Source organism: Globicephala melas, chromosome 12 (genome assembly GCF_963455315.2).
Source record: "Globicephala melas chromosome 12, mGloMel1.2, whole genome shotgun sequence".
Classification (NCBI taxonomy): Eukaryota; Metazoa; Chordata; class Mammalia; order Artiodactyla; family Delphinidae; genus Globicephala; species Globicephala melas.
In genome coordinates this window covers 64,776,193-64,796,807 of record NC_083325.1, presented here as the reverse complement: position 1 = coordinate 64,796,807, position 20,615 = coordinate 64,776,193, and the positions used below count along the sequence as shown (strand labels likewise).

At 41.1% G+C, this 20,615-nt stretch overlaps 1 protein-coding gene across 1 annotated transcript in view; it reads left to right on the top strand.

Annotated features, from left to right (window-relative positions):
• The first annotated feature begins 5,331 nt into the window (after positions 1 to 5,331).
• BIRC6 (baculoviral IAP repeat containing 6) overlaps positions 5,332 to 20,615 on the top strand; it is a 236,889-nt gene continuing 221,605 nt past the window's right edge. The window contains 2 exon segments of the mRNA XM_070046835.1: positions 5,332 to 5,383; positions 5,386 to 5,655. Of these exon segments, the coding sequence (XP_069902936.1) occupies positions 5,332 to 5,383; positions 5,386 to 5,655 (322 nt within the window).

The window sequence follows — 20,615 nt, the reverse complement described above, 5'->3', positions numbered from 1 at the left end:
TGTGTTTCAAAGTGGTTTTACCATTTTGTATTTTTTTTTTTTTTTTGAGGTATGCAGGCCTCTCACTGTTGTGGCCTCTAACGTTGCGGAGCACAGGCTCCAGACACGCAGGCCCAGCGGCCATGGCTCACGGGCCCAGCTGCTCCATGGCATGTGGGATCTTCCCGGACCGAGGCACGAACCCGTGTCCCCTGCATCGGCAGGCGGACTCTCAACCACTGCGCCACCGGGGAAGCCCCCATTTTGTATTCTTACTAGCAATGAATGAGAGTTCCTGTTGCTCCACATCCTTATCAGCACTTGTTATTGTCAGTTTAAAATTGTTTAGCCATTCTAATAGGTGTGTAGTGGTACCATCTTAATCATTTTTAAGTTCACAGTTCAGCAGCATTAAGTACATTCACATTATTGTGCTACCATCACCACCATTAATCCACAGAGCTCTTCATCTAGCATGACTAAAACTCTGTACCCATTAAACAGCTCCGCATTCCCTCCTCCCTTTAGCCTCTGCAACCACCATTCCACTATCTGTCTCTAAGAATTTAACTAAGTACCTCATGTAAGTGGAATCATACAGTATTTGTCTTTATGTGATTGCCTTATTTCACTGAGCATCATGGCCTTAAGTTTCATCTGTGTAGTGGCATGACTCAGAATTTCCTTGCTTTCTAAGTCTGAATAATATCCATATATAGATATATATATCTCACATTTTGCTTATACAGTCATCAGTCATCTGTCATTGATGGAAACTTTGGGTTCCTACTGCACTTTAGCTATTGGGAATAATACTGCTATGAACATGGATGTACAAATGTCTTTGAGATCCTGCTTTCAGTTCTTTTCAGTATGTACCCAAAAGTGGAATTGCTGAATCAAATTGTAATTCTGTTTGTAATTTTTGGATGAACAGCCATACTGTTTTCCACAGCAGCTGTACCATTTTACATTCCCACCAATAGTGCACAAGTTTCAATTTCTACACATCCTTGCCAACACTTTTTTCCTGTGTTTTTTTGGTTTTTGTTCTTTTGTTTTGTTTTGTTTTTTATAGTAGCCATCCTAATGAATATGAAGTGGTATCTCATTGTGCTTTTTGTCCTTAGAGTGAATTTTAGTGATACATATACTGGCTGTCAATATCAGGCCAGATAGAAAGAATTTCTAGGAGATCAGCCTTTCCATTAGAAATCATTAGAACTTCATTGTATTCTGCTTTGGGACAAGGCAAGTCTCCCCGTAAACTTCAGCAGAGAAGTTAATTGGGCATTAGGCTGTTGATTTCCAATTTTTTTTTTTTTTTTAGTTTAAAGATTTCTTTATTGTCATCAAAGTTTTTTTTCTTCCCTAAATTCAGATTCCCTTACTATATCAAGCATTTGTTTTATGCAATTTTGTATATAGCTTAAGTGTGTGTGTGTGTGGGTATTGTGGGTTTTACTGGAGTATGTTATAAATGTGCCCCAATTGTAGCTCCTATGGCATGACCTCAGGCATCCATTCAGACTCCCTCTAGTACTTACCAGGGAATCTTCAGGGACAGTGTTTGCTCTGTAAGCTCCAGAATCAGTTTAACCTCTCTCTCTGTTCCTGTGTGGCTCCAGACAGGCCTCCACTCAGCTAGAGCCCCTGCTTACTCCTCTGCCAATCATCGTCTTGTAGTTCTGGGGAAGCTTGTCTCTTTTAGACCTCACCTCTATTCCTCCTACTACAGGCTGGTTCCCCATCACCAGTGACTGCACAAGGGAAAGAGAGGGGCGGGAGCGAGTGAGAAACTCTGCTCTCTCTCTCTCTTTTTATGCCTTTTATTTCTTTTTTTTTTGCCTTGTTGCAGTGACTTCCATTAAGTTCCAGAACTTCCAGTACTGTGTTAAAAAGGACTGATGAGAGTGGATGTTCTTGACTTGTCCCTGATTTTAGAGGGAAAGCAGTCAGTATTTTACTGTTAAATATGGTGTTAGCTGTAGGTGTTTTGTGGACGCTTTTTTTTTCAAGTTGGGGAAATTTCCCTCTATTTTTAGTTTGCTGAAAGGCTTTTTTTTTCCTTGTAATGGATGTTGGATTTTTTAAAAAATATATTTATTGGAGTCTAATTGCTTTACAATGGTGTTAGTTTCTGCTGTATAACAAAGTGAATCAGCTATACATATACATATATCCCCACATCTCTTCCCTCTTGTGTCTCCCTCCCACCCTCGCTATCCCACCCCTCTAGGTGGACACAAAGCACCGAGCTGATCTCCCTGTGCTATGCAGCTGCTTCCCACTAGCTATCTATTTTACATTTGGTAGTGTATATATGTCCATGCCACTCTCTCACTTCATGCCAGCTTACCCTTCCCCCTCCCCGTGTCTTCAAGTCCATTCTCTATGTCTGCATCTTTATTCCTGTCCTGCCCCTAGGTTCTTCAGAACCATTTTGTTTTTTAGATTCCCTATATATGTGTTAGCATACGGTATTTGTTTTTCTCTTTCTGACTTACTTCACTCTGTATGACAGTCTCTAGGTTCATCTACCTCACTACAAATAGGATGTTGGATTTTTATCAAAATGCTTTTTCTGTATCAATAAGGCCAGTTTTTTGAGTCCACATGTCTGATTCCAGCAAATTTCTCTTTCCAGAATGATTGTCTGTGAGAATTTCTACTTCCTTTAGGTGATCACCACCTATGCCCAAAATGGTTGGGCTGAAGGCCCTCAAAAGGCCACCGCTTCAAAATAGAATAGCCACGAAAATCAGTACATTTTCAATGTCAGGAGTATTTGCTCTCAACTCCGCGAGCAGAAAGACATTAACAACACAGCTGATGCTAAACTTCACCCAGTCTTGCCTAATTTCATTTCCATGATCAGTTCCAAGAATCTTACCCTGGGTCCTGAAACACTTCACTGCAGTCTGGAGGTCTCAGCCAGTGCTCAAACAAAAATACATACTCACAAAAACAAGCAGCAATTTTCACTAAAGATTGCTCTTTGCAACACTGGTTTTTCAGGGTTCTATGGTTATATGAGTTTGTGAAATGTTGATAAAAGGAGGTTAAACAGTATATATGCTAGTATGTATGATAAATCTCCCAAGAGGAGAAATACAGAGGGAGTTCTTTCTCAAAATTTTTTGATTATTAAAGTGTTGTATTTCAGGACATCTTCTGGGTAATGAGCTTTGGAGAAAGCTAATTTACAGGTGAAAGAAATCTAAATTCACAGAAAGAATTATATATATATATTTTTTCCAATGAAAAAATGTAACACAGTCTAACAGAAAAAACTATGCCTTTTATTCTTTTCAATATAGCACATTAAAGTACACTAAGTTTAAATTTAGTGTTCAGTTTACTAGTTTGTTTTCCCTACCAACAAGATGGGGGGCTTGATTTGTATTAAAGGCCTATTCAGGGGAACCTTTCAGATTAATGGAAAAGTTTGGCCCTAATGGGTCTTGAGAGAGAAAATCTTCAAAATGGCAGTTTTTATAGTTTCAGCTTCAGTCCTCTGATTTAAAAAACTGTTTTGGAAGGATACCTCCAGTTACACTTTGATTTGATCATTTGCACTCCTTTATTTAGCTCAAGACACTGAAGTTTTGAGCAGGAGGCTTAAGTTTGGAGTATGGGTTTTGGAGTCAAACTGCCCGAGTTCAAACTCTAGTATGCTATTATACTCCTCCTCACAAGCTGTGAGACCTTGGGCAAGCCATTTAACCTCCCAGTGTTTCCATTTTTACAGTTTACAAGTACTTTCACAAAGACTAGTAAAAGTAGGGGAAATAATTTGATCATTTCCATTTGACTCTTGATGGAACATTTTCAGAATGTATAAGTGACTTGCCCAAGTTCACAGATAAATGAAGCCACAGTGACTCAATATCAGATATTCATTTAGACTTTAATACTTGGGTATTCTTCCCAGTTTATTATATGTTACCTCTCAACATCGGATAAAAATGGCATATTTGCCATTCTAAAATGGAATGAATATATAGATTATATAAATACAACTTTGCACATGAATAAACAGGTTTAAGATGTAGTTGGGATAATTCATGAAGATTTCCTGAAGGACGTCTGCAGGAATGTGGGAAGGTAATTAACATTCATAACTTTTATTGAGCACCTACTATATGTCAGATCCTATTCTACACATTTAACAAATGATTCTTAAGCCTCTCAGTAGCACTTTGATTAGATTTTAAGGAAGAGGAAATTAGGCTTTCCGGGATAATACAATGTTCCCCCAATACACAGAATAGTCCTTGATTGTGCTGCATGAATCTACACGTGATAAAATGACATAGAATTATACACACATCGTATGTCAAATCGCTGCTTTTGATATTGTACTACAATTATGTAACTGTTAGGGGACTCTGGGTAAGTAGGACCTCTCTATCTTTCAGGAGTATTGGTCAGGTATTTTATAGAATGACCTTCAGTTTGGGTTTGTCCAATGTTTTTCTCTCAGTTAGATAGAGGTTACGGGTTTTGGGGTGACAGACCACATGAGTCTGTACTATATTTGCAACTAACTGTGTATAATAATTATTTTGAAATAAAAAGTTAAAAAAAAGCATTGTTATGCTCCAGAGGGGGATTTGTAAATTTACTTAACTGCAGTCCCACAACACCCATACACACCGATTAACAAGTTTTGCGTTTGGAATGTGGATAAAGAAACTAAGCTTAACTATACGCTTCCAGCACCTCGTATCTGGCACTTCTGTTCAACAGAAAGATTTGGGGATGGGACGGGGGGCGATGTAATACGCGTGGGCTTGGGGAAGTCGCTCGGTTTCTCCAAATCCAGACTAGACGTTTTTCAGACTGCTAAGCCGAGGCCCAGACCTGAGGTCTCCTTTGGGCCATAGCCAAACCGCTGCACCGCGCTGCTGGGAACGGTCCGGGCGCAGCTGGAACCGTAGCAACGGGCCTCAAGGCGTCTCGGCCAGGTCGCACCGGCCGGGGTACTCGCCTAGCGGTAATACACGTCCCAACCCCCCACTCTCCATCCACCCACCCCGCCGCGGCCCGGAGCAGGGGAGCTGGGCGGGGCGCAGGCTGCGGCCACTCCCCGGGCTCGAAAAAAACTGGGACGTTGCGGACGCGTAGCTGGCCAGACCAGAAGCGCGTCGCACGCGCTAGCCCTCCCGCGCATGCTTCTCCCGCCCCGGGTCCCGCCTCTCTATCTCCCTCTCCCCCTCCTTCGCCAGCCTCCCTCGCCAGCCTCCATCTGAGCTTGGCCCCTCCGGGCGCGCGGCCGACGTCCCGCGTGCGTGCCGGCGCCTGACCTCACTTCCGGCTAACGCGCTCGGCTTGCCCCCCCGGCCCCGGATGGTGACTGGGGGTGGTGCTGCACCTCCCGGGACTGTCACTGAGCCGCTTCCAGTGTGATTGTGCTGAGCGCAGGCCGGAAGATGGCGGCTGCGGCTGCGGCGGCCTCGGGCCCGGGCTGCTCCTCGGCGGCGGGGGCGGGAGCGGCCGGGGTCTCCGAGTGGCTGGTGCTGCGGGACGGCTGCATGCGCTGCGACGCCGAAGGGCTGCACAGCCTCTCCTATCACCCGGCGCTCAACGCCATCCTGGCCGTCACCAGTCGCGGGACCATCAAAGTCATCGACGGCACCTCGGGGGCCACCCTGCAGGCCTCGGCGCTCAGCGGTGAGTGAGCCGGGCGCGGGAGGAGCCGCACGCCGGGCGGGGGCCGGGCCGGCCGCGGGAGGAGCCGGGCCCCGGGATGCTGGGGAAGGAAGCCGCCCAGCCCCGGGGCTCGGCCTCCGGAGGAGGGAAGCGGCGTGACTGGAGCGGGTGGCGGAGGGCAGGGCTGGGGGCTCAGGCCTGGCTGTGAAGGGAGGCCCGGAAGCTGATTGAGGAGGACCTTAGGACTTGGCTTTTTCAGCGGCGGCAGCTGGGAAGAAAAGACGGGCGAGGCGGGGAGTGGTGGGAGTTGCCTTTCGGGCTTTGAGCGTCCGGTGTGGGTTGGTCCTCTGGGAGAGGTGAGGAGGCCTAGGAGCTCAGCACCGGAGAAGCTCAGGCCCCCTGCTAGGTCCTGGAGAGGGTGTTGGTACTGCCTTCTCTTAGATCAGAAAGCGACAGGGTCGCAGGGTTGGTCCCGACGTGAGAGGCCGGTGGCCAGAGGCGAGCGTCCGAGGCGACATCCAAGCCCTACCCTCTTGTGAAGAGAAGTGGATCCGTGTCTGTTCCTGGGACTCGCAGGTGCTGGGATGTACAGCAGGCTTCGCGCCCGGGTTGGGGGTGGGGTGGGTCTGGGGTGGGGGCGGGGAGGGAAGTAGGCGGGCCAGGTGCCTGAACTGTTCCGTCGACGACTTTAGGATTCGGGAGGACGCCATGGAAGACTAGCCCTTGTTCCCTAGGTCGGGGCTTCCACCTTATACTCACCAGGGACGAGAAACTCGGCACCTGCGGTGTATGAGTTACAGATTTCCTTTGGGTTCCGAACTAGGTGAAACTTCCGGCCCTCTCTGCTGGTTTTACCACTGCGAGCTGAAAGTTGGGATACGGAGGCGCGTGTGAGGCTCACCATTGGAGGAGAGCAGTTCTGACTGGTGTAAACGTTGGTCCAGGGATGGGACTTTGAGTGTGCATGAGATGAACGCTCGGTGGGCTGGGGTGGAGTGTTTTGGAATTGCCCTGGCTAGGTTACGTTTGGCTGAGACGACATTTCATTTGCGATAGAATGAGTGGCTTAATTTAGATGTTACAAATTGATATTGAAAAGTTAGTATACAAGTGAGTTAGACTCATGCACAGAGATATAATGTGTATGACTGTCCATATTTAGCCAAGTGGAAGTAGTGAAGTGGTCTTACCCATTCACTTGTATTTTAACAGAGACAAATAAGGAAAGGTCGTTATTCTGATTTACTGTCTGAGGCACTTAAGAGTAAATGGGAATCTAGGTATACAAAGTTAAAGGATTTAATTTTTGTTCTTGTGAGCATTGTGAAAGAAATGGGCTGTGTATAGCTATAGAAAATAAACCTGGAACACATCTAAAATATGTCTAAGGGAAAGTTTGTATTGTAGTCTTGTAATTTTTCTTTTCTTGGCTTAGGTAAAGTACAGGAGTGGTGTCCCAGATGTAGCAATGAGCATTTACTGCAACTTGGACATAACAGCTTGTCACTCTGTATGAGAGGGTGCTTCTCATTAATAGTTGGATTTCTTTCCTCTTAAACTCACTTAAATATATTTCACATATGAAAAGGTATAAAGAACAATTGTGGCAGACAACCATGTATTCTCGACTTGGTTAAAAAAAAAAAAAATCACAAATAGAGTTGAAGTCTTGTGTGTCCCTCCTGGATTGCATTCCTTCAACTCTCCCTCCCCCATGAGCATTATCCTTAATTTGGTTTTATCATTCTTATACGTGTCTTTATGTTTTTTAGTATATACCTTTGTCTTTAAACGGTATCTGTTACTGTCTTTCATGACTTTAAATTTTGAATAAGTGGTAACATAGTATATATACTTGAATTTCTATAAAAAACCATATTAACAAAAGTCTTAAAATGTTTTCAGTAGAAAGAGGACTCTCACAGGGTGATTTTATATCTGGAGGCCGTGTTTCAGAAAGATTATATGTGCCAGAGTTAGTTATAAATGTTTGGGGAAATTGGACAAATATGAATGTGCCTGTTCATGAAAGGGAAGAAAACAGCCACTCTAATGGTAGATTACTTAAGGGGAGGGCTTTATGTAAGTGTAAAGGTAGATATATAAACTATAGCACTGATTTGGGATACCTTAGTTGAGGTATGTTGGAACATTTAATTAGAAAGTATGGGATTGGATACAATGGTGGATAGCCATGCATTGAGAATTGAGTAGTATGTGATTAAAATTATGTAGAAGAGTTTATGGCAAATAAAACAAAAGGATTACAAAAAAAGTTTGAAAGTAACAATGGACAAATTCTGAAGTGTTTTCATATATGAGAAGTGCAGTTTATTAATAATAATTACCAGAGGTTGTATAGGGTCCTGTGTGTGTCATTTCTTCAGATGATTGGGGAAGGAATGCTGCATTTTATGTTTTGCCTGGAATATGTAGGTACTTAGTAGGTTTGGCTTTAATGATGAATAGAGGGTGACAGTCCTATAAATAGAATGGGCAGAAGGTGCCAGTAGTGATGATGGCCCTAACATGACCCCTCTTTCCAGTTCATGGGCAGTGAGCCACCTTCTTTTCTACCCCAGAGGAAAGACATCTTTGTTAAAGGGGATAAAGAGTGGTGATGTAAGTGGTTTAAGGGGATAGAGAGTTTTATTGGGTGATAGAGTAGTCTTATGGATAGGTTCAGTTTATGGGGTTATGGGTAGTCTGTTGGTGTTGGTGGGAAATCGAAAAATTGGAGCATGTATATGTATTCATATACATGTATATGTATACATGTATATGTATATGTATTCACTTGGGTGGCCAAGATGGTGAATTTTAAACCACCGTTGTTGACTACTGTATATGTTTAAATTATCTGTATCTCACAAAAAATGTTTATAAATGCATTTTCTTTAGATTAAGCGTCATCAGTATATACTTAGGTTAGGCAAGTATTTGCTCCCTGTTAGTGTTTTAGAGTTAAGATTTCTGAGTCTCTGTGCTCATTCTTTGGCCTGGCATTCAGTAACCTCCATGATCTGGCCTCTAAGCAGTCTTTCCAGTCGTGTCTCCCTATTTTGTTTTGTGAAACTGGTTCATTTAATTTTCTTTCCCAACTCCAGTAGTTTTACTCTTTCTTGGAATTCACCAATTCCCTCCACAAAATTAGACAAATCTTACCCATTTTTCGAGACCTAGAGCATACCTTTGACTTCCTGATTCTTTTAGCCTGAAGTGATCCACTGAACCCCTAAGCACATATTGTTCTATTAATTCTTATTTCAGTAATTTGGCAACTTAACTCTTTGTGGTATGTTTTCTGTCTTGAACTATTTAAATTCCATTTTATTTAGTTTTTTTGTGAGTATATGATGTCTGTTTAACTATATTTCAAACTCCTTGTCGCAAGGAGCCTTGTCTACTTGTTTATATCCCCTCCCCAGCATGCCTAGTACAATATATTAATAAATATTTTTGATTTGGTATGTGTATACTAATGAGTATGTTAAATGGATGCTGCTTTACATATTTTTTTTTTTTTTTTTTTTTTTGCGGTACGCGGGCCTCTCACTGTTGTGGCCTCTCCCGTTGCGGAGCACAGGCTCCGGACGCGCAGGCTCAGCGGCCTTGGCTCACGGGCCCAGCCGCTCCGCGGCATGTGGGATCTTCCCGGACCGGGGCACGAACCCGTGTCCCCTGCATTGGCAGGCGGACTCTCAACCACTGTGCCACCAGGGAAGCCCTGCTTTACATATTAACTGCTAAGTAAACACACTTTCTTTGGCTTTGGTGATTTTTGTTTTTTCTTTCTTTCTTAAATGGACTTTTTTTTAGAGCTGTTTTAGTTTCACAGTAAAATTGAGCAGAAAGTACAGAGTTCCTCTATTTACCACCCCCCCCCATGAATATCTGACACACGTCGGTATGTTTGTTACAATCAATGAACCTGCATTAACACATCATTATCACCCAAAGTCCATAGTTTGTTAGTGTTCACACTTGGTACTGTACATTCTGTGGGTTCTGACTGTATATGACATATTGTAGAATATAGTTTCATTGAAATCCTCTTACTCAGCCTATTCACCCTCTCTCCCTTCTGCTCCCTGGCAACTGCTGATCATTTCACTGTCCCCATAGTTTTGCCTTTTCTAGAATGTCATATAGTTTGGAAGCATACAGTATGTAACCTTTTCAGTATGGCTTCGTTCCCTGAATAATATGCATTTAAGTTTCTTTCATGTCTTTCTGTGGCTTGATAAGCTTATTTCTTTTTAGCGTGGAATAATATATTCCATTGTCTGGATGGACCACAGTTTATTTATCCATTCACCTACTGAAGGACATCTTGGTTGCTTCCAGGTTGTAACAGTTACGAATAAAGCTGCTATAAATACCTGTGTCTAGGTTTTTGTGTGGACATAAGTTTTCAGTTCATTTGGGTAAATACCAAGGAGCATGATTGCTGGATCTTATGGCAGGAGTATGTTTAGTTTGTTTTCTTTCTTCTGTTAAAAAAAATTTTTGGCCGTACCGTGTGGCATGTGAGATCTTAGTTTTCTGACCGGGGATTGAACCTGTGCCCTCTGTATTGGAAGTGCGGAGTCATAGCCACTGGACCAACAGGGAAGTCCCAGGAATATGTTTAGTTCTGTAAGAAACTGCCAAATTGTCTTCTAAAGTAGCTGTACCATTTTGCATTCCCAGCAGCAATGAATGAGAGTTCCTGTTGCTTCACATCCCTCATCAGCATTTGACGTTGTTAGTGTTTTGGATTGTTGCCATTCTAATATGTGTGTAATATCTCATTGTTTTAATTTGTAATTCCCTAATGACATATGATGTTGAACATGTTTTCATATGCTTATTTGTGGACTTTGGGTTTTAAAAATCAAAATAGCTCTGCGTACACCGCTTGACCATATTGTTTATATTACTAGATATGTCCCTCTCTTTAGTTATTGTTTGTTAATGCCATTGAGCATAATAGGAAGGAGCAAAGTTTTGAGTTAAGATCCTAGTTTCTGTTTTGTTTTTTTTTCCTCCCTGAACTGTGTAACTTTGAATTACGTAGCATTTCTTTTCCAGTTTCTCCATTTGCGAAAAGGGGGTGATAACTGTATTAATTGTGAGGACTAAGTGTTACACGTAAAGTGCTTAGAATAGTGTGTTCACTGTTCAAAACATGTTTTTTATTTATTTGTAAATCTCTTTTTTTACTTAAACCATTTTGATGTTCTGTTAAGTTTTTTGAACTTAACACCACATTTGAACTTCTTAGGATTTTTTTGTAATTTACCACTTTTCACCATCTTGTAGAATCCATCTAGTTTTTGCTTCAGTGTAAGAGTAAGGTATTGTTAATTTGTTTAGTATTTTCTTATTTATTTAATTACTGGTGGTGGTGTTTTCTCTTGCTTCCTGAAATAGAGCCCCTTCTCCACTAAATGTGTAGTACATCGTATATATGTATAGTATATATATAATTTATATATATACATTTTTATCTTTTTCTTTTTGTGTATATATACATATTTTTTAAGCAAGCTTTTCTGAGGACATGTGGAGAGAGAATGGGCTTTATGTAGTCCTGAATTTTGAATTTTAGCTCACTTCCTAAACTTCCTGAACTCCAGCTTCCTCCTCATTTGTAAGTTATGATTAATACTTAATAGGATGGTTGTGAAGATTTAAGAGGTAAACATTTTTAAAGTGCCTAACACTGCTAGGCATATGTATAAGCAGATACACAGTGAATACTAATTCTCTTAAGCCACAGGGTGCTTAGTATTGCCGTGCCCCTCACTGTTACTTTAAAAATTGTTCACTGACTTAGTGTTTATATTACAGAGGATAGATTTCATTAAAATGTAGATGGAAATAAAAATGTTGGTAACAAATATTATCTATATTTGGATAAATATCTTTCATTGTGTTGGTGTGGCTAAATGTCAGAATGAAGTCAAGACTGTTGTATTACTAGTTCTGTGTGTGTAGACACACACACACACACACACACACACACACACACACACACACGCATTTGGCCAAAAAGTTCATTTGGGTTTTTTCCACAGAAAAAACCCAAATGAACTTTTTGGCCAACCCAGTAGATTGTTCATGCAATATATGTACATAAGTAAATGAAGATATAGATGGGTATTAATCAATGAGTATTGTAGTATATGTGTAAGAGTAAGTTACGTTTCTTCAGTTTCTGAAGTGGGTTACAGATCTCTGTCATAGTGAAGAAGAGGAAACTCCAGAGTTGCTCAGTGTTTTTAGACAATCATTCTAGTTTTATATATTTTTTTAATGGATATCTCCCCTTTTCCTTTTCTGAGACATTTAGTTTTTGGCTGTGCCGGGTCTTAGTTGTGGCATGCGGGACCTTTCATGGCGGCGCTTGGGCTCTTCGTTGTGGTGTGCAGGCTTCTCTCTAGTTGTGGCGTGCGGGTTTTCTCTTGTTGTGGCGCGTAGGCTCCAGGGTGCATGGGCTCTGTAGTTGTGGTGCGCGGGGTACAGAGCATGTGGGCTCTGTAGTTTGCGCCATTCAGGCTCTAGTTGAGGTGTGTGAGCTCAGTAGTTGTGGCGCGTGGGCTTAGTTGCCTCGTAGCATGTGGGATCTTAGTTCCCTGACTAGGGATCGAACCCGCATCCCCTGCATTGTAAGGCGGAATCTTTACCACTGGACCACCAGGGAAGTCCCTAAGACACTGACTTTGATTTGACTTGAGAAGTTTGTACAGTGATCATAAATGAGAAAAAAGATCATTGTACTCTACTCCAGTTGTAGTGAAGTTCAGATTGGGTGAATTTTAATCGATTGATTGATTGTCTGGTATGACGGCTTCTTGTTCAGACTTAGAACTCAGAGATACCTGTTCCAAGAAGTCTTGGAATGTAGAAAACTAATTAGGTTAGCTTGCATAGTCCTCACGAAATGAATTTTATGGATGACACTCATATTTATCATCTCTTTAGAGGTGGAAAATATTTTTCTTACTACTTCTGAATTGGGCATGCATCAATTTGGGTAAAATGCAACATCTTCCCGTAGATCTCAGTTTTGGAAATTGTAAATGATACAGATCACTTACTATGTCCTGACTAATTTTGGTGCATGAAGCCTTCCTAGTCTCCGTTATAAACATGGTATAGAGTTGGGGTTTCAGTAGCCTTTCAAGATAGTTGTCTTCTGGATACATCTGAGTTCCTTATAAAAACTTAATTCGGCAAGTATCTTTGTGGGCTATGACTACGTACTTTGGCTCTGTTTCAGTTGACTGACTTTAGTAATGCTACAGAATGACCTATCTTATGTCAAAGATTTGGTGTTTTATTAACAAAACATTTTTCTGTAATTAATTAGAGTGAATTAATATTCTTAAAAAATATTTTGCTATGTTTTCAAGATTCTCTATATCTACCCAAATTTTTACATTTACCTCCCACATTTTCCTAGCTATTCAATGTTCAAAGATGGCTTGGCTCTAGGAAAGAATTTACCTAGTCTTTGTTTCAGTAGTGTTAGACTTATTAATGAGAGGCAGTATAAGAGATCAGCCTCTGGAACCAAATAGCTTGAGCTTTAGTCTTGGTTCTATTCGATCTTGAAGCTCATCAGGAAGATGAACATAATAATACTATCTACCTCATAAAGTGGTTGTGAGAATTAAAATGAGTCAACATATGTTAAACATATAGAATAGTGCCTGGTATATAGTATGTGCTCTGTAAGTTGTTCTTGTGGTAGCAGTGGCTGTTTGAAAGTTTGCTGAGTGTAGTAGATGTTTTTACTATAGATACTCTGTTGAAATTGCAGTGTTTTTTTCTTCCAGTTTGCCACGTATGTGGAAATGTGACCACTGAAATCGAATAGACATAAGAGCAGTAATTTTGTATTACAGGAGAGTAAAAAAAAATTATGTAAGTTAATTGATTTTGGACTTGAAATTGTTAAAAGAGCACAGTGATGTGAAGAGCTGGTTGATTGGTATTCATTTACACATTTATTGAACATGTGCTAGTCATGGGGGCACAAAATAATTAAGGCAACATTTTGACCTTTGAATGCATAGAGGAGGGAGTTTCTTCAACCTGAGCAGAATAGAGAAGGCTTCTCAAAGGATGTTGCCTTTATGATTGGGTTGGGGAGATGACATAGTGGGAGGGATGATCATCTTAGGCCAAGGTACTTGGCTTATGCAGAGACATATTGGTCTTTAAAAGCATGGTGTAGGGACTTGCCTGGTGGTGCAGTAGTTAAGAATCAGCCTGCCAATGAAGGGGACACAGGTTTGAGCCCTGGTCCGGGAAGATCCCACATGCCGCGGAGCAACTCAGCTCGTGCACCACAGCTGCTGAGCCTGTGCTCTAGAGGCTGCGAGCCACAACTAGTGAGCCCACATGCCACAACTACTGAAGCCTGTGTGCCTAGAGCCCGTGCTCCACAACAAGAGAAGCCACCGCAGTGAGAAGCCTGCGCACTGCAATGAAGAGTAGCCCCGGGGCGTCCCTGGTGGCACAGTGGTTGAGAGTCCACCTGCCGATGCAGGGGACACGGGTTCGTGCCCCGGTCCGGGAGGATTCCACATGCCGCGGAGCGGCTGGACCCGTGAGCCATGGCTGCTGAGCCTGCGCGTCCCGAGCCTGTGCTCCGCAACGGGAGAGGCCACACAGTGAGAGGTCTGCGTACTGCAAAAGAAAAAAAAAAAAAAGAGTAGCCCCGCTCGCAGCAACTAGAGAAAGGCCGCGTGAAACAACAAAGACCCAACGCAGCCAAAGAAATTAAATAAATAAATAAATAAATGCATGGTAAATTCAGGGAAGTTTTGGGGGGAAGACGAGTTGGGGTTGGATGGTTAGAGTTGAAGCTGAGAGATTGGCAAAGACAAGAACGTAATATGTTTTGCTAAAAAGTTTGGAGTTGATATCAATGGTAGGGAGCCATTGTAGGTTATGACAGAATCACAGTTGTTTTGTATTTATTCATTTATTTATTTTTAACATCTTTATTGGAGTATAATTCCTTTACAATGGTGTGTTAGTTTCTGCTTTATAACAAAGTGAATTAGTTATACATATACATATGTCCCCATATCTCTTCCCTCTTGCGTCTCCCTCCCTCCCACCCTCCCTATCCCACCCCTCTAGGTGGTCACAAAGCACCAAGCTGATCTCCCTGTGCTATGTGGCTGCTTCCCACTAGCTATCTATTTTACGTTTGGTAGTGTATATATGTCCATGCCACTCTCTCATTTCCTCCCAGCTTACCCTTTCCCCTCCCCATATCCTCAAGTCCATTCTCTATTAGCTCTGTGTCTTTATTCCCATCTTGCCCCTAGGTTCTTCATGCCTTTTTTTCCCCTTATTTTTCTTAGATTCCATATATATGTGTTAGCATACGGTATTTGTTTTTCAGAAAGAAAGATTCCAAGCTAATGCCCAGTTGTGAGAAGTGATGAGAGCTGCATCTAAGTTAGTTTGAGAGGTAGAAACAACATAATTTGGTGAATGTGGGGATGAGAGGGATTGACAAGGTGAAAATTACTCATACTTAGCTTTCTACTTTGGGTAGCTGGATGAATGAATTAACCTGAAGTACAAGAAGTACAAGAAGGTGTGGTGAGTAGCTTTTGTTGGCGAATGCTGAGGAGCAAGAGGGACATAGTGATTTCAGTTGTGTTACTTTTGAGGTTCTTGAAGGACATCCATGTAGAGATGTCCAGAAGACATTTGGAAATTCAGGGTTGAAGCTTGAAGATTTGGGAATACAGACTTGGAAGGCATTGGCATTTATAGACAAAGCCTAGTCTAGTGGTTAAGGATATTGGCTCCAGAGCCAGACTGAGTTCCAGTCTATGATTTATCACTTCCTAGCTGTGTCTTAGGCAAGATGCTTAACCTCTCTCTGCAATTCATAATTAGTACCTAACTCATTTGGTTTTTGGAAAGATATTAAGTAAACTAATGCATGTAGACATTGCTTGACCCACCATAAGCACTCAGTAAATGTTACTTTTTGTATTGGTGTTTTAAATTGTATAGTTCATTTCAACAGGTGTTTGCCACATGAGGATATTAAGATGAATTGTAAGTCCACTCTCCTCCCAAATTTGGAAAGCTTTCTAAAAGCAGTGACACCTCAGTTGAGACTTGAAAGAAATGGAGTTAGCCAGGCAGAGGGAACAGCATGAGCAAGAGCAGAGGCATGCAGTTATAAGCAGTTTGGTATTAGAGTGCAAAGCATGAGGAAGGGAATGATGGGATAGCCTGAGGATCTTGGACTTGGCCCTCCTGGGCTATGGCTCCCATATTTTTCAGTTGAAGAACTCCCAGTTTAAGGTAAAAAATGTAGGGCCCTATTATGATAGGTATGTTTTTAGTATTAGTTAATTGAGAAAATATTGCAAAAAGCTACTACTTTTAAGTAATTTTTATTTTAGACTTATTATTGTCTGTGTAATTTGAAAAATACTGCAGCACGTAATTTGAGCTTTCCTCCTTGCTGGCTTAACCTTGAAATTTTTATGGGGGGGAACAAGTCAGTTAATACTCTTCTACCTGCCCTCCGACTTCAAAAATTTTGTTGTTATCATCTTCTCACTTGGTCTTTGTGGGCTTGTTTAATGCCCTCTTTAGTATGTCTTTCCTGTCTTTCCGTGGGAGCATGGGAGGGAGCAGAGGTAAATGTGTGTGCATTATATCCTTGTTTAACTGGAAATCTGTAGTTGTAACCGTACTTAAGTTGTTGAACATTTGGAAATCTATCCTTAGGAATGTTCTCTATAACTATAGATAGAATATAAACAATAATAGATTTCTGTAATGGAGTAGGTAAAAATAGTGGGGAGGTCGTGGGAGGTACCTCTCTGATATGTGCATTGTACTGATCATAGCCTCATGCAAAGGTGGGTGCATTTGGCAAGACACTTCTCTGGGTTACCATCTCTAAAATGGGCTAATAATTCTTGCCCAGACTACTTCATTATGTGATATGATAATGAATGTAGAAATTCTTTGTAAATTGTACTTCAAATGTGAGGGATACAAAATAGTTAAGCCAAACTCCTTTGGTATAGAGAGGAGAAAATGGATGTACAGATGACAAAAAGAATAAGTTATTTGCTATATAAAACAGTTTGTGACAAGGGCAGTGCTCCTAAAAACAAGTAATTGTGCTCTACTTGAGTATGTTAAATCAAGGATGTATTTTAGAGGAAATAAATATTCTTACTTTTTAGAGGAGATGATTGAAATGTTAGAGTAGGGCAGGTAGAAATGTGTTGTGATTTATCGTGGGCACCAGGAGTTTAAATCTTTATGATTTGTTTCTGTGCTTTTACATTGATTTATGTAGTTGGAGAGAGACAAGAAAGACTGGGGAGATAGCACAGGGCAGTGGTTCTCAGCCCCACTTGCTCATTAGAATCATCAGGAGAGCTTTTAAAAAACTATTCTGCTTGGGTCCCAGTATTCTCACTTAAGTGGCCTGGAATGGAGCCCAAGCATACTTTAAAAAAATTTTTTTTTTCTTTAATTTTTAGAGCATGCCTGATGATTCTAATGGGCAGCCAGGTTTAGAGGTTCAAACTTCACCTAGAATCTTAAATGAGCAAGTTTATTTCATATGCCTGGGATGAATGAGAGACAAATTTTATTTGAATTGAATAGTATTGTATTTAGCCATAATTTTTTTTTTTTTTTGGTAAGAAAACCTCCCAAGTTAGTCTGCTAATAAAACCTACCCCACTGTATCTTTTTTTTAAAATATTTTAATTTAATTTAATTTTTATTTATTTATTTTTGGTTGCATTGGGTCTTCGTTGCTGCACACGGGCTTTCTCTAGTTGCGGCAAGCGGGGGCCACTCTTCATTGTGGTGTGTGGGTCTCTCATTGCAGTGGCCTCTTGTTGCGGAGCACAGGCTCTAGGCACGTGGGCTTCAGTAGTTGTGGCACATGGGCTCAGTAGTTGTGGCTCGTGGGCTCTAGAGCGCAGGCTCAGTCGTTGTGGCGAACGGGCCTAGTTGCTCCGTGGCATGTGGGATCCTCCCGGAGCAGGGCTCGAACCCGTGTCCCCTGCATTGGCAGGGGGATTCTTAACCACTGCGCCACCAGGGAAGTCCCCTCACTGTATCTTAAATTGTATTTAGTGTATATATAATGAAATATGCTTGTAAGCAACAGGAATATACCAAGGGCCAAATTCCTGTTGCTTTCTATTTTGTCCTTTTCTCATGTAATTCAGTTTTGTTTGATTTTTTGGAACCAGTTAAGTGCTCTGATTCTTTTTCACCAAAATGCCGCTATAGCAAGGACAGTGACCTCATACTCAGGGCAGAAGGAGGGCAGGGGAAATAGTGGCTACAGAGGGCAGAAATGGCTAGGATTATCTACCAGATCAACTGTTCCATGCCTCAAATGTCTTTGTTTCATGTTGTCTTAAGAAAAAAGCTAACTGTTAGAATGTTTCATTTTATCACATTATAGCTTAGTTTTTAAAAAATATTTTAATTAATGATTTATTTATTTAGGCTGTGCCGGGTCTTAGTTGTGGTACATGGGATCTTTGTTGTGGCATGTGGGCTTTTGGTTGTGCCATGTGAACTCTTAGTTGCAGCGTAGATGCGGGATCTAGTTCCCCCACCAGGGATCGAACCTGGGCCCCCTGCATTGGGAGCATGGAGTCTTACCCACTGAACCACCAGGGAAGTCCCAGTATAGCTTACTTTTAATCCATTAAAAAATTCTTCAAAACTATAGAAAATGATTCATTTATTCAAAAAAATTTACTGGGATTTCCCTGGTGGTGCAGTGGTTAAGAATCTGCCTGCTAATGCAGGGGACACAGGTTCGAGCCCCGGTCTCGGAAGATCCCACATGCCGCGGAGCAACTAAGCCCGCGTGCCACAACTACTGAGCCTGCACTCTAGAGCCCACGAGCCACAGCTACTGAGCCCGCATACCACAACTACTGAAGCCTGCATGCCTAGAGCCTGCTCTCCGCAACAAGAGAAGTCACCTCAAAGAGAAGCCTGCACACTGCAACGAAGACCCAACACAGACAAATAAATAAATAATTAAATTAAAAAAAAAAAAACCATTTACTGTGTGTCAAGCACTGGTGATACAGCAGTTAACAAAGTCCTTGCTTTCCTAGAGCTCATGGTTTAGTGGAAAGAGGTGTATTACACACCACACCACACCCCCCCACATACCCTATATCAAGTGGTGATAAATGCCATAAGATATCAAAACTGATGTGAGATGATGGTGGATAAATTTATGCTGTGTGGTGGTCTGGCGGGGTGGGGGGGGTCTCTCTGTGATGGCACTTGAGCAAAGATCCCAGTGATGTGAGAGAGCAGCAAGGCAGATATCCAGGGGAAGTTTTTGTTGGCCTGTTAATTGCAGTATGCAAAAACAGCTGGGTGCATTTTCATCATATTTGGATGGAATTTGACTTGAACTGACTTAAAATGTAGGCTATGTGAAGAATGATGATGCGTGCCATCTATGTTAAACAGAAAATAGCAGTTTCAGATATGAGCTCCGAATAGAAATTCACAAGGTCACATGTTCCAAATTGTAGAATTATATTGATTTGTAGCTGAGTTGCTTCTCATGTGGGCAACTTCCTGTGTAGCAACAGGAATTTATTTACAGATGGTTAGGGGTTCTCCTGTGCAATATCAGATAGGGAAGTTAGTCCCCAAATTTTACTTAATTATAGCCAGGTCAAAATCCTGAAGGAAGCATGTAACCTATATATCCCAGACTGGTTAAGAGATTTAACTGTGTCAAATTGAGTAATGTATATGAAAAGGGCCCCACAATTTCTTACAGGAAGTAGGTCCTTAAAGATTGAGTCCCATCCATGGAAATTTTTCAGTGGTGATTATGTTCTCAAAACTTTCTCAATTGATGTCAGATACTTAAGATTATTGTAAAAATAAGTGGTCTGGTGGTAGTTTTGGATAAAGTGAATAGGGAGAATTGGAACTTGGAACTCTTAATTCCAGTAATTCTGTATATTTCGGAGAACCGCTTCCATGTTTAGGTAGATCTGCCTAAATAATACTATCCCTGCTCTATATTTTATCCATTTGTTACTTTTTCTTCATGGCCTAGCCACTGAACTTCCCCAAACTTCCTTTGCTTTGCACCAAGTTCTCTTTTGTAGGAATACTCATTTTGGCTTTGAATAATACACTATACTAACAACTTCTGTTAAATGATTTTATTTTGGTAACTTTAAATAAATTTTAAGGGCTTTATAAGAACCTAACATTAATTTTGCACGCTCTTTACTGACCTTGAATGATATTTGTATGTTTGTATGTTATGGTAGACTATTTTAAGTATTGAAGTCTGATGATATCTCAGTGGACATGGACTTTTACAGTGTGTTGTGTCAGTTTGCAAAGATAATGTATTTCTGATAGTATTTTTAGAAGTTTTATAGGGATGCACATGGATGGTGTATTTTTAGAGTTGACTATTTCTTAATATGGGTATTAAAATTGATAACTAGTTAAAAAAACCCTGCAATTTTCTTCCTTTGAAAATTCCCATTTTAAAAGTGATTTACCTTATTATAGGACATAGATAGACTAAGGGAAGGTGCAGTTACCTGTGGTTTCATTACCTAGAGATGGCCCGTCTTAGCATTTTGGTATGTAACAGGTTCTTTTTGCCTTTTTCTATTATTTAATATATTTTTATAGAACTTGGATGGTAAGATATGTTATGAACTATTTCCCCCCTTTACTTTGTTAAAACTGTATTGTAAATATTTTCCTATGTCTTTATTCTTTTATATAATTTAAAAATAAATTTTGATTAATGATTATAATAAATGGCCTTTTATGTGTGTATACTAGTAATACATGCATAGATTCATGTAACCATCACCACAATCAGGGTACAGGGCAGTTTCAATACCTGAAAAGTTCCCTGTGGTATCCACTTTGGTGTCTGTTTGTAGTTAGCC